The 14,499-nt window shown below is 47.7% G+C and overlaps 1 protein-coding gene across 1 annotated transcript in view; it reads right to left on the minus strand.

The window, feature by feature from the left end:
- The window catches only part of TGFA (transforming growth factor alpha), a 93,604-nt gene that overhangs the window by 54,116 nt on the left and 24,989 nt on the right, over positions 1 to 14,499 (minus strand). The window contains exon 2 of the mRNA XM_070428459.1: positions 7,234 to 7,287. Within this exon, the coding sequence (XP_070284560.1) occupies positions 7,234 to 7,287 (54 nt within the window). The remainder of the gene's footprint in view (positions 1 to 7,233; positions 7,288 to 14,499) is intronic.

Genomic DNA, 14,499 nt, shown 5'->3' on the forward strand with positions numbered 1-14,499 from the left:
ATCAAGTGGAAAGCCTGCTAGACCCAGAATTTTATAGGGGCTCCATGGACTGTTTTACGTGATTCATGATTATTTTTCCATTTGTCATGCTACGGAGCACAAGAAAGATTCCCGTGTAGCAGATTTCATAGAGGATCTAACACCTTCTGTTTTCAAGATTCCCAAAGTACCTTTCTATACCTACTGTGTAAGGCAGAGAGAGATTTCACTCTATCCCAAGCTCCCAAAAGTCAGGATGAAAATAGGCTCAGAAAAAAAAAAAAAGATCGCTATCCTGGTCGCTAAGTGACAACGGGGAAGAAAAGTGTTCTGAACCCAGGCCGCATGGCACTGGCATGTGAATGGAACAGGCCTCCAGTCTGTTTCAACTTCTCCATCTTCCCCCGCCCCCCCCCCCCCCTTGTTTAACACTAGCGTGTTTTGGTATTTAGGAAATATTTTAGTCAATGCAACATGGTAATAAAATGGCCAGATGTGTGAAGTCATGTTCCATTGCACATTCTGATAAGGGAGTTGGACCATAACTTTCAAGACAGGAAAGGGAGTTGGGCCATAACTTCCAAGACAGGAAAGCTAAGAATGAATCTGTAAATCAAACAGGTGCCGAGCCTGCTAAGGCAGACACCAGAGCCTGGCTGGATTAAAATAGCCACAGGTCCCTTCATTAGTAAATAACCAGACACTCCAGGGTGATCCTCAAACTTGGCTCGGGCTCTCAGCTAACAAAGCTGATGCCTGTACCCCAAAGCCTCCCTTTCATCACAGCAAGGCTGACAGGAAAGAGGATGCTTTAAGGTGATGGCCTACGTTCCGAGGTTTGTGATTCTCTTTACCAAGCTCCGGAGTGAATGCTGGAAAGTCAGTCCTGGAACACAGACATTTCACCGAACTCCCAGAACCCAGCACTGTCCAGCTGAGGAGGAGCGAGAACTCCAGGGATGGGGAAGGGCTGCTGGCTTCAGGGGAAGGCACCTCAGCCTATAAGGATGTGTCCCTCAGCTTCTTCCCATCAGGCTTAGCACAACGTGGTTGAGGACGGAAAGTGCAGATTTCGGGGCTATATTCTTATCTGTTTTCTCAGCAAACACTACCTATACCCATTAGTGATATACGCAGCCACCTTACCTCACACGCACTACCATTCAATATTGACATTCTCAAAAATATGCTGATTTGATATATTAAAACATAATATGTCTATCTTTCTTAGGGGAGTAGAAGGTCCTTGAGAAAAGGCCCTATTTCTATTGTGATCAGAGCCTGGTATATAGTAAGTGCTCAATAAATATGTGATTGAATGAGTGATTCAAAGAATCACTCTGGATTAGGGAGGCTGGTCTTTGACTCCTCCAGGTCTGATAAGGGACTCTGTCCTGCCCAAGTCCCACACTGTACTTTGGCACCGTGTTACCCTGTAGCCTTCTCCTCCCAACCCTGCCACAGTTGCTGGGTGACCACTAACCAAGGAAGACACACCAATCCAAGTCTCCCTCGAGACTCTGAGCTAAGAGGCACAAAAGTGAGATGAGTTGCTATTATCTTTATGGTGCGTGTGGAGTACATGGCCACAAACTGCCACAGTGGAGATCTGAGTGGTCACCCTGGCTCCTGCACTCCCAGTGGACAGGCAGCTCAGCATTGCTGTGGATTCTCTAAGGCAGGGGTCTTCAAACTACGGCCCGCGGGTCACATGCAAATACAAATATTGTATTTGTTCCTGTTTTGTTTTTTTACTTCAAAATAAGATATGTGCAGTGTGCATAGGAATTTGTTCATAGTTTTTTTTAAACTATAGTCCGGCCCTCCAACGGTCTGAGGGACAGTGAACTGGCCCCCTGTTTAAAAAGTTTGAGGACCCCTGGTCTAAGGGCTGACTCCTTAAAGCCAACCCCCTTTTAGGCTGACATGTGGTTGGGTTCTGCTCTTGCAGCGCAAGGTTCCTGGCCGAGATACCCTCTTTGCCAACTTCACGAATGGACCACAGCAACCAGAAGAGTAATGGATCAGCTGGAAAAACAGCCCAGCACCACGGGCCAAACAGAGGAAGATGCAATGTAACAAAGAGAATGAAAATTAGACAGTTTGGCACTTGGATTAAACATGGGAAGTCTGAATATAGTAGAAGCAGGTCTTTTCTTCAAAGAAATCCATCTTGGTAGATCAGGACTTTGTCTATGTTTATGATTGATGTTGGTATATAAAAATCACCAACATTAGCAATTGGACCCTGAGCCCTGTGATGGTGGGCCTCATCTGTAATCCTCATGTGTATCTCCAGAGCCTAGCACAACTCCTGGTATGAGGTAGTACTTAATTAATGTGAACTAAATAAATGTAAAAATCACTAAAAGGTGGGAGAACAGTAAGGCTTCAATAGGCCTAGGTTGTTTTTGTTTTTTTTTTTTTTAAATCATGGAGTTGTGTCACTTTTGTGCTTCTTTCAAAGATGGTGGATGCTCTCTTCACTGAGCCTGACCTACCCACTCCACCCTCTCCTTTCCTTTGCTAAAACATCTAGACCCTTAGCTCAGTTAGTTGGCTACTCTAGTTTTCTAGCCCATTTCTGTTTTTACCAGGTAAGCTGTCTATTCACCAAAGGACATTTGTGTTTATTTCCAAGTCTGTTTGTCAGTTGCACTCATTATAGTATTTACGCAATTTAATTACTTATTACGTAAACTAATGAAATGTCTTTTCATAAGGAAAGAGCTGTGATTTCTATTATAAGTTGAATGCTTGGGAAGACTTTCTTGATAAAGGTGAGTAGATTAAAATAACTGAAATTAGGAATAAATAAGAACTAGAGATCAGGTGTGGGTATGTGTGTGTGTGTGAAAATATACAGGTCTAGAAGGATTATGGCACTTATTCTGCAAGTGTGTAAGTTCCTTCACTAAAGAAATAAAATCTGGAAATTATAAAGGTGTAATATGGGTACAGCTCCTACAAATAAAATGATGCTGAATGTCAATATAGGAATCCATCAATAATGAAAACAAGAGCCTCATGGGACAATACTGGTCCTTTCTTCATATAATGCACTACAAAATTTTCTATTCTAAGCTATTCAATTGCATAAAAAAAGTTGGTCATGACCCACTAAAGTGACTTCGTGACTCACAGCTTGAAAAGACAATGCCTTAATGCCACTCCTTAATCTTGTTGATGGGAGAACCGAGGTGCAGGGCGATTTAAGAGGGCTCCACTAAGGTCACCCAGCTAGTGAGTCAGAACTATGGTCCCTGATTCCATATCCTCTGGCCTGTCTACTACCCTGAGCAACCTTCCTTCTGACCCAGCACAATTTCCTTTGCAAAAAGTGGAAGGTAGCCCAGCCAGTGTGGCTCAGTGGTTGAGCGTTGACCCATGAACCAGGAGGTCATGGTTCGATTCCCAACCAGAGCACATGCCTAAGTTGTGGGCTCAATCCCCAGTAGGGGGTATGCAGGAGGCAGCCAATCAGTGATAACTGTGTAGCCTCTAGCTCATCATTGATGTTTTTATCCCTCTCTCCCTCTCCCGTCCTCTTTCTGAAATCAATAAAAACATATTTGAAAATAAAAAGGAAGCTAAAATGAGGAATTGGATGATAAGGATAAATCCTAGAGCAGAACGGAGTGTCCCTCCTTCTCTGAGATTCTACATTCCTCTAAGCATGGAAGGAAGTCCTGGCACACACAGATATATATGCTTTTATTCTCAAACTAAGACACACCAAGTCTCTTGTGCTAAAGACACATTTGGACCAGTGCACCATGTACCTGGGTAGAACACGTGAGCCTTCTAATTTTAGAATGACTGCAGCTCTACATGGGAAAACTCCAGATAATGGAATGGGGAAGCACTTTGCATTCTGAGAAGATTTTGTTTGGCAAGATGAGCAATAAACAGATCCTTGGCTTGCTGTCTGACCCATGTTCTACCTGTTTCCCCAACAAGTAACACCTTCCAAGACTTTTTCCTATCATCTGCTTTGCCCTCCCTCAGTGCACCTCCAGCCCAAACTCGCCCTCTCAACATAGTTAAGCCTAATGTCACCATCAAAATCTGACTACCACCTCCTCAAGCAAGCTGCTAATGGTGACCTTCCCAGGAGTGACACCACTGTGAATTTTCCGTGTTCTTTCATCACCACCACTGACACTAAATTAAGCAAGCCTTCAAACACTCCCCGATTCCATGTGGGTGGATTAGACACAGGCTAGAGGAAGGAGCAGTAGTTCAGAGGTTTAAAGAACCGCCCTAAGTACCGTGATCATGCAAGACAGATAGCAGAGAGAAGCCTGGAGCCTGGCTCCCAGGTGCCTGAGCGAGGCCCTCACCACACCCCTCAGTCATTAGAGCGAGTCTCATGAAAACATGAGAACCAGATGGGCAGCCTGAGCACTGTGCAACATTTAGGAGGGTTAAGCAAGGAGCCACCCAACAACTTAACCGGGTGCAGTCTGTCCCTTTTAAGGGACATTAAAGGGTGCTTTTTGAAGACAGGTCATAACTCCTTCCCCGGGAGGGTGTGACAGATGTTCTCAGCTGTAGGTGCTGTCACCCTCACCCTGCCTCCAGCTAATGTTTCTCTGCCTGCTTTACAAATTGACAACCAACCAGATAAAATTTTTTGTCCTAACCCCCAGACTATTGATTTCACTCCTGTGTAGCCTTAGGTCATGATGAGGCTCTCATGGGTTCCCGTGCTGCCTTTTCACCTGTATGGTGGGCCCTTTGAGGACAAGGACAGAGAAGGACTGTATAGTTTCAGCAAGAGAGTCTTCAAACCCGAGTGTAAAATAGTGTCTGGTTCTAACAGAATTAAATACATGACAGTCACATTATCACTTCCCTACCTTGGGTCCAAGGCAGGCATTGCCTATGGATCACCCCTGTATTTCCTAACAGCCCAAAGGTAGCCTAATAATCCTTCTCAACAAAGCTTTCCAAGGAGTCTCCACCAATTCATTAGAATGGTCACATGTGAAAAATCTTACAGGCCGTTCCTGATGCAAGTCCAACAAATGAGGAAACTAAGATCCAAATAGGAGCCAGAATAATAACTTGCTTCAGGACTTGGTAAAACTGAGACCAGCTGGGCCCAACTCCCAGGATTCCTGACCTCCAGCCCAAGACACGCATCCCTCCAAGTCCCACCCAAAGCAGATGTCTGAGAAGCATTTATTGATGACAATAATGTCAGTTTCCTATGCCTCTGGCATAATCTGCCCTGCACATTTGGGGATCTAAAAGAGAGGAAGACTGGAAGAAATCAATGAAACCTCAATAAGACAAGCCAAGGTTAACTGTCAAGTAATAAGAACATGGAATTTTTTCCCCACAAGAATTACAAGAAAGCCACATGGGATCCGCCCCTATTCCTTTAAGCTCAGGTACCACCCTTGATTGGCACATGGAGTTTGCAATTTTCTCTCCATGCTGCTCCATCGAAGTGTTTGAGCTTGATCCCGAGTATGCCTGCAGTCCTGCTCCAGCACTCACTCAGGAATGTATCAAACCCTTCTTATATCCACTATTGTTTCTCATTCCTGTCAATGCTCAGAGTGCAGAGACCTGCATATTTACACCTTGGATTAAGCCCTTGTCACTTCTGTTCTAAAACGACCCATCTTTACACCTGTGTGGATAGTCTGGGATTCAGTAAGTGAGCCTGCCGACATCCAGAGTCTAAGAGGTTAGGAGGAATTCAGACATGAAAGTCAGTCACGCAGTATATAAATGAGCATGTTTTACAAAGGTAAATATAAGTAGAAAGCAAAATATGAAACCATGAAAGGAAATGCAAATTAAATGAAGGGTCACAAAATTGAAAGCATCGTCATCTACCCTCCATATTTAAGAATCTAACAAAAAAAGAATCATTGTTGCTTTTGTGGTGCAATGGACTGTGGCTTTGCTCTGAAAAGTCCCTATCTGTTCGATGAAAGTAATATTCATAAGTGGGCTTTGCTTTAAAATATCCCAGCAAAGGGAAAAATAAAAAAGATGGGAGAATAGATGAAAGAAAAATAGCAGAGTGATGCTAATTGTTGAAGCTGGGTGATGGGTATCTGGGGATTGATTTCATTACCATTTCTCTTCTTCTAGTATGAATGTTTCCTTAGTAAACGTTAAAAATGGTTTTACATATTGAATTAGCCAAGGGTGAAACACACACACACACACACACACACCGACATTGACCTGAAATAACTAGGGAGACACAGACAGGTCAGGGGGTCACTGCAATAACAGATGGGAGCATGCTCCCATCCCCCATGCCAATGAGGGAACTGTGAAACTGGCAGACTCGTGCATTACTGGTATAAAAATCAGCTCAAATTCACTTGGAAAGTGGCTTGGCCATTTGTACCAGGGATCATAAATATATTTATTCTTGCTCCTGAAGATATATCCTAAGGAAAGTATCCAAAATAAGGAAAAAGCTTCTAGGCATAAAAATGTAGCATCATAACTTGAACTGAAGGCAACATAACTACCTAATGGGGAATACTTAATTCAATTACACGGGTCCATTTTAATGGAACATCGTGATATTTTAAAAGGATAAAATTTGGAAGTTTCTCGAAACATGGAAAAGCGCACAACTCCAAACCTTGAGTTTAAAAAGCAGGAGTCAAAATCGTCTCCTCACTATGTCTCACTATTAGTGCATATGGACCAAAGTGATGTGCGAATGTAACGGGGATGCTTCTGCAGCGCTCTGACCATGAGCGGTTAGCCTCCTCCATTTCCCAAACTTTTCAATCTGTTTCTCTAGGGTCTTTAAAACGAAACAAGGGAAATGTTACTACAAATGTCAAAAGACAAACCAGAGCATAACTAACCAAAGATCACCAGGCGGAGGCAGACACAAGGGCTCAGGAATCTGGGCTCTCCTTTAGATGGACTATTAGATGAGCTAGTTTCAAGTTCTCAGGGCCTGCAGGCTGTTTTCCAGCACTGCTGTCCACAATGATTGTCTGAACAGAGAGGTGGGAGGGGGTGAGCCCTGAGCGGGCAGGGAAATAGCTCCCTCAGCTCTGCAGTTCAGATCTCCCGGCAGCACAATCTTGGCCCATGGGAAGGCCAAGCAGAGAGCGCTCAGAGCACAGCTGGGCGTGAGCACAGCAGCAGGAGCCCCACAGGGAAGCTTAGAGCTCAGGCTCCACAAACTGGCCAAGGTCTGCTCCCTGCCCACCCCCCATGTGCCATCCCACACCAAGGGGCTGAGGGGACAGGACTCACCACTCAAGGCAGATGTAGTGTTCTCCAGGGCCTGACACACAGCCAACACAAGACCTGTGGGGGAAGAAGAGAGAGAGATAAGAGTCAGCTCAGCAGCACGTGCCTTTCAGGATTTGAGGGCAGGATTCTTTCTGGAAAGGTAAAGACTGGGTAGTTTTACAAGGCGGCCACAGGCAGGCTTGACTGCATCATTTGGGGGGCTCAGTGCGAAATGAAAAAGCGGGACCCTTGTTCTAAGAGCAGGAACACTGTGCCATTAAAAGTACTACACAGAAAGCTTTTCCCTTTCTTCCATGGTCTCTCTCTCTCCACCTGTCATGATGTTTCTTGTTTTTGTTTATACCATATAAATATTTTTATTGTGGTGATGCATATATATAAAATATACTACTTTAACCATTTAAAGGGTAGAGTTCAGGGGCATTAAGTACACTGTTGTGCATGTCATGATATTTTTTATTTGCTATATGTCACTTCTGTCTTTGAAGTATGGGGATAATTGCAAGGCGAGCAGAGCCCCTCACAGGCACAGGGTCCCCAGTGACAGAGTGTGCAAGGGCACGTGCGACCACCGACTGGCAGTATCCCTTCCAGCAGCATCTGGGTGGGATATGCAGTGACCCAGGTAGAGGCACGAAAGTCTAGTCAGTTGTTTCTTCTTTCTAAGAGCCAGGTGCCCCAACCAGAGGTGGATAGGTGACCCCAAAGGGTATTACAACCTCTGCACCAGGATGTACTAGGTACCTGAATCAGGGATAGGGGAGAGGCTCATGCCTATCTAGTCATCCACTGATCATCATGAGGACAGCTGCCACCAAGCCCCGTCCTGAGATGCCGTGGCTGCATGCACCTAACCTCAACCATTTTTGTGTCCCTATCCCATCAGGGGAAGCAGGAGGTGGGACCACATGCCCCTGTGCACACTCCACTGTCCCACTGGACTTCACTTATGAGATACAAATTTAAAGATAAAGCTATCAAGAATTTCAAGGCTGCAGCCGCAGCCCCAACCCCTTGCTCAGGGCCCATCTGAGCGTGAGACTGCAGCTACACAAGTCACATGCCCATGAAGCCACCCCTGTCAACGGAAGACCTTGGGTGCCCAGATGTTACAGTAGCAGAGGTTTCTGGAAACACTGCAGCAAGTTTCCAATGAAAAAGGAACCTCTTACGAGTTATGCAATCAGCATGAACTGAGTTACCACAATGACTTCCTAAAAGTGAAATGCAAAAGATGCCACGGTGGCCGCGCAGAGTCCGGGCCACCGAGGGATTAGCCTGGAAGGCAGATGAATCGAGTCATGCAGAAAACAAGCTCAGTTCTTCACTGTGACCCCCCTCCCCGCCACTGCACAGGACCACGGCAAACCCCACCATGCCTGTGAGGTCTGTATTCCTCTTCCACTCGGCGACAAGCCTTGACTCTCAGTGGAGAAACACGTTTGGAACAGAAAGAGCAGTCATGCTTACAACTCTCCTTCAGGCCTTTCCCAAAGGCTCCTACGGAGGCCTGGACCAGCTATTTGGGCTGGAACAAGAAGAGAAGATGAGTAAAATCAGCCTGTCTTCCCTATGCAATTCTTTTGTGCTGCTCAATAGACACTACTTTTGGGAGCATAGCTCCTAGGCTCCCCGGACATATGTAAAAGGCTCAGTTTGTAATCCGCACTCCAAGCGCTGAAGTGAGGCTTTCCTGCCAGAGCCAGAAGTCTTAGTGGTTCCACTCTGCCAGCTGGGACCTGTCACACTGACTTTGTTGGCACCGCCACACACCACTCAGGGCCAAAGCCAGCCAGTGACCTGTAGTAGCATAACAACGCGGGGATGCTTTGCATACCTCTCTGCAAGAAGTGCCACTGGCCAGTCACAAACTGTCCCTGAACAGATGAATTATCCTGCCACTTCCCTCCCTGGGCCCATATTCCGTAAGTTAGCGAAAGTCCAGTTCCTGGGCTCCTTGTCAACCTCTGTGCAAGCAAAACCAAGACAAGAAAGCAAATATCGTCCAACTGCAGCCAGGACAGAGCAGAAGCATCGCTAACTCTCCAGGGCTGGGGAAGGGCCGCCCCTCAGCCTTGGGGCATGTTACTTGCCCGCTCTGTTCCTCCTTTGGGAGCTGTGACGTAGGTGTTTTGGGAACTAATCAGAGTTTGCAAACCCACCTTGTCCCACAGATGAAAGACGCTGGGTTTTGATTCATAATCTGAGCAATGTGAGAAGACTAGTTCCATGGAGAGCAGCTTCTTAGTGCTCTGGGCTTCTCTCTATAAACTTGATTGAGGCACAACCCAGCTAAGGCTGTGATGAAAGGTGAGGCCTCTGCTTTCCCTTCACCATGTGGTGAGCTCCCTAAGAAGGTCCCAGACCAAAAAGTAGGGTCACGTCTTTCACTTCTCAAGTAGGTGGGTACCACCTAGTGGGCAGATGCCAGTTCCTGTCCAGCACTTTTACATGGGTTGTCTTATGGGGTCCTCAGAATAACCCACAATACAGGCACCTCCCAGCCCCTGGCCTTCTGGTCCAGCCTGTGGAAACATGTGATTGTACAGATGAGGAAACTGAGGCTTAGAGAGGTTAAGAAATGCGCCCAAGCTCCTGCAGCCCAATTCAAACTCAAGTCTGTCCAACTCCTCTGCCCAAGACAGCGTTTAGTTACCACACACACAATAGTCCTTCCGACCACAGCCTGTCAGGACACATTGGTAGGTATGTATTCACCAGTTACTGCCTCCAAAATGAGTCCAAACGACAGATTCAGCAGGTCTGGCATCGAAGCTGGAACCCTCGCTTCTAGAGGCCACATCCATTGCCTCTTGGGAAGTTGCATGGCCTCCAATTCCCCCTCTGCGAGCAAGGTCTCCTGAGGGGCAAGGGTGTGAACATCCAGACCCCTGACTGCCAATCTGCGTAGGCCCAGGTGCCCAGATCGCCGGCACCCCTGGTTGTGCTTGGAAAGCCTGGCTCTGTGAAGGCCTTCCAGAAACATGTGGCCTCTGAGGCTCATCAGAGACACAGGAGATCCTTGCCTGGAGCACCTGTGTGGGGAGAGAGCAGAGCAGCCCTGGGACAGCCGCCACACCCACTGGCTGCAGGGAGACGAGGCACAGTTCAGACAGAGGCTTGCGGCCCGAAGCCACAGGCACCTCTCGCTTGAGTTTCAAAGCTGGACCTCTCCTGCCACAGGCCACCCAGACAGCCTCCTTCTGGGGCAGGAATCCTTTTAAGTGGCTCCTGCCAGCATCCCATGTCTGTTTAAATAGTTCCAAAGAGGGGAATCCCTGGGTTATGGACTTAAAAAAAAAAGTGGGAGATTGGTGAGGGGAAAACCACACACAACGGAAGGAAAGCCTTATGAAAGGCTGATCCCCCCCCCCCCCCCTTCCCACGTAGAGTGGGAACTAGACCTGCCCTCCAGGAAAGACAAGGGCTGCAATGCTTACAACTCAGCTGTTAGAAAGGCAATAAGAAGTTCCAGCAGAAAGAATGTCGGGAGAGGTGAGGCTATTAATCTCGTGAGTACACATAATGGAGCCATCGTGAAATCCACTCACAGGGGCGTCAATGGGGAATGCTGTTGAGAGGTGCTGGGCCCCCATCTCCCCTGGACCACAAAGCAGGGAGCCCTCCCCCAGCCTCTCTGTGCAGCCACTCACTCATGCACGGGATGGGGACCTGGGCTGTGCCTTCAGCACGGGACACCCTCCATCCTTTCCCGCTCATCAGCCTGGTGGCTGTCTCCTCTGTGGACACTCAGCTCTGGTGCTGGGTCACACGGCGGAGTGGACCATGCCCGGCTCTGGCCTGTCACAGCCAGTGTTTGCTTCCAGGCTCTTACCCACTCCACTGTGCTGATCAGCTCGCTGTCCTCTGAGAAAATCAAGAGCTCCACATCTCATCCATTTTTGGGTCCCCTAAGCCAGGTTTTCTACATAGGGGGTGAAAGTGAGGTTTTGGTGTCAGGGAGATGTGGGGAGGATGGAGAGAGATTGCAGCAGGTCCTCTGGATGAAGGATGCCCTCGAGTTAGAGGGGGTGGTGGTGAGGAAAGGCTTATGGGTAAAGAACAAATGCAGGCAGGAGGAGCAGGAATCAGGCAAGAGAGATGCAGAAAGGAGTGTGGGTGTTTGGGAGGCAGCTAGGACCCCCCCTTCCTCTCCTACCATGCTTTGGGGTCATGAGGGACAGAGCGAGGAGCTCAGGGAGTGGTGGGTGGTCCCTAGAAGGCGAGAATCCCGCAGCTCAGCATGCGGTCCACAGGGGATACCCCTGCAGCAGCCACGTGGGCATGAACATATGTGTAAATGGGTCACATGGAACCCAGGACCTGCTGGTACAGGTTTTAAGGCCTCTTCCCTCAGGAATTACATCCCAACATTAAATTTTATCTGCAAACATGGCTGGATTTTAACTGCATAGCAGAAACTGCAAGGTTTTATGACTTCAATAGGCTTTTTAAATGCAAGAGGTTTTGACAGCCTGGTGAAGATGCTGGTTGCAGGGTAAGAACTGATTAGGAAGAAAGGTTGTAGGAGCAGGGGGGAGGCCAGGAGACCACAAGCCGGCCCTCGTGACAATATCCATAAATGCAGAAAGCAGCCAGGGCAACCGCCATTGCCCCAGCACAGGGAGGCCAGCCCTCAGACAGGCCATGGTTGCTTTTGGAGGAGGTGACACTTCACATTTGCCCCAGCTCACAGACCAGAGTGACACTCAGTTCAGACGATGTCAGGCAAAGCTGCAGAGGAATTTGTGGCGGAACTGGCCGGACGGGATTAGGAAAACTCTGGGGATGGCAAGGAGAGTTTAGAAACATGTGACACAGGAATGAGTCACCTTGGGCAGACGGGCTCTGGACAGAGGGCTCTTTCTTTCACCATCCCAGCATCTGGATCACTGCTTTCAAAACACAGGTTGGACCCTGCTACCCAAGGAGAGAGTCTTATCGAGACGTTATTTGAAAAGATTAGTGTTGTGTTTCAGGTGGCAGGTCCTTCCGAACGGAGCAAAGAAACCAACTATGCAGGGAGGGGCAGCTTTCAGTTCCAAACCACACAAGCGAGGTCCTGACCCCTGCGCCCAAACACAGCTGTGGCAAGGGACAAGTTCACCAGGTAGACCGTTCTAGGCCAGTGGCGGGCAGTGGAGGGAAGACCACCAGAGCCTGACCGGTGTCCTGAGCTCCCTCCTCACATCGTTCAGTCATAGGATTGCCCTTGTGGCTAATGGCATTAATAATAATATGAGTAGCAACATCTGTGTGACAACTTACTATGTGCCCTGCATTGTCTGATTCCATACTTTAAGCAAGTCCTAAGATGTAGGTACTATTATGCTCCCATTTTAGAGGTAAGAAAGTGGAGGTACAGGAGACGAAGTGACTGGCCCAAGGTCACCCAGCTTGTAAGTGACAGACATTGCAGGCTCATATTACAGGCCCAGCTGGCTTTACTTTGTTTCTGCTTGTCCTGTGAAGTACAGCAAAGCACACTGAAATGCTAGAAAAGACCACCTCCTCCTCTTCTCTCCTGGACATAATCCATGTATGCTCTGTGACATGGGGAACATAGCTAAAGGGGAGCCCAGAGACGAGGGTCAGCCATGAATGGTGTCTCCTTTAGCAAGTCACTTCACCTCTCTCACTCACAGGTTCTTTATATTTTTAGAGAGAGAGGAAGGCAGAGAGAGACAGAACCATCTAGCACACAGAGCACCAGCAAGGAGCACCACCCCTGGCCTCCTTCCAACTCTTTGTAAGGTGGACCCCTTGCCTTGAAAAAGGATCAGACAATAAGAAGGTCATGTGTAGCCCTAACCGGTTTGGCTCAGTGGAGAGAGCGTCGGCCTGCAGACTCAAGGGTCCCAGGTTCGATTCCGGTCAAGGGCATGTACCTTGGTTGTGGGCATATCCCCAGTAGGGGGTGTGCAGGAGGCAGCTGATCGATTTTTCTCTCTCATCGATGTTTCTAACTCTCTATCCCTCTCCCTTCCTCTCTGTAAAAAATCAATAAAATATATTTTTTTTAAAAAAGAAGGTCATGTGTGTTTGTCTCGATGAGTGTGCTCAGTTGATGGTAACTTTGTCTTTCAATTTAGCATGATGACCTTTACATCAAATATCGGAAGACAGAAGAGGTCCTAAATCTGAACCTAAAAGTGAACTAGGTTCCATCTCTACATTTCCCATGTCATCTTCCAATTTTAGTATATGTGCTGCTGAAGCGAGCACAGTGCAATCTTGATTTTGGCTTGACGATATATTGCAAGCTCACCACCTATGAGCGAATGCACTTGGGCCAGTGAGCTCGGGGCCCGAGGCTGCCCTTCCTAATGGCGTGGCCATAGGCAGCAAAGTCCAACTTGATGAGGCTAAGGCCTTATGACATCATGGAAAATAAGCCAGTGCTACCTGCATGCTCATAGGTATTTTCCATTTCCCTCTCGGTATCTCTGTGGCTAGGAAAAACCAAAGTTTTCAGCATGAACCATTAGGATCAGGGAGGTGGAAGAAATAAACAGGTGGGTGTCCACACTGCAACCCTCTACCATTTTCTAATTCTGACTCAGCAGAAAGGAGCCTTGACATCAGACCTGGGTTCAAATCCTGACTCTGCCACTCTTTTCTTGTGAGACCTTGGCTATGTTATCCAATCTTGCTCACTCGGTGTCCTCATATGTACATAAGGATGACACCTCCTCATACAGCTACTGCAAGGATTATGAAGTGAAATGGAGTACACAACGTCAGGGAGAAGTGGAATCTTCCGTACCACAGTGAAGGTAGATGAATATGGGGTACCAAAGGCAGCACAGAGATCCCCGTTTCCATAGGCACTGCCTCTGCTCCTCTGCCCCAAGCACCATCTTCAACCCTGACCACTCTCCAGAGGCCTGGCCCTCAAACCATGTGTTTAAAAATAACTTCACTTGGTCTCATCCCCTGACCTGTTCCACCTCCTCCTCTTCACTTCTGGGCGGGGCTGAAGGTCCAACAGACATCATCCATCCCTCCCTCTCCTTTACCTGGTATCCAAGTCAAGGCCTCCTACACAACCTGCCTCCGCATTGTCCATCTCATCCATCCCCCTGCATCTGCTGCCGCTGCCCCAGTTCAGGCCTCATCATCTCTCCCGCGCTATCGCAATAGTTGTCTAACTGATTTTCCTGCCAACAGCCTTTTTACTTTGCTCCTGCTGCCAGAGAGACCTTCCTGAAGCACTTGCTGGACCATAGCACTCCTTTCCTCTAAACCCGCCATGGGCTCCCTGCT

This window comes from Myotis yumanensis, unplaced genomic scaffold (assembly GCF_028538775.1).
Source record: "Myotis yumanensis isolate MYYU_CA2020_CCGP unplaced genomic scaffold, mMyoYum1.0.hap1 SCAF_11, whole genome shotgun sequence".
Lineage (NCBI taxonomy): Eukaryota > Metazoa > Chordata > Mammalia > Chiroptera > Vespertilionidae > Myotis > Myotis yumanensis.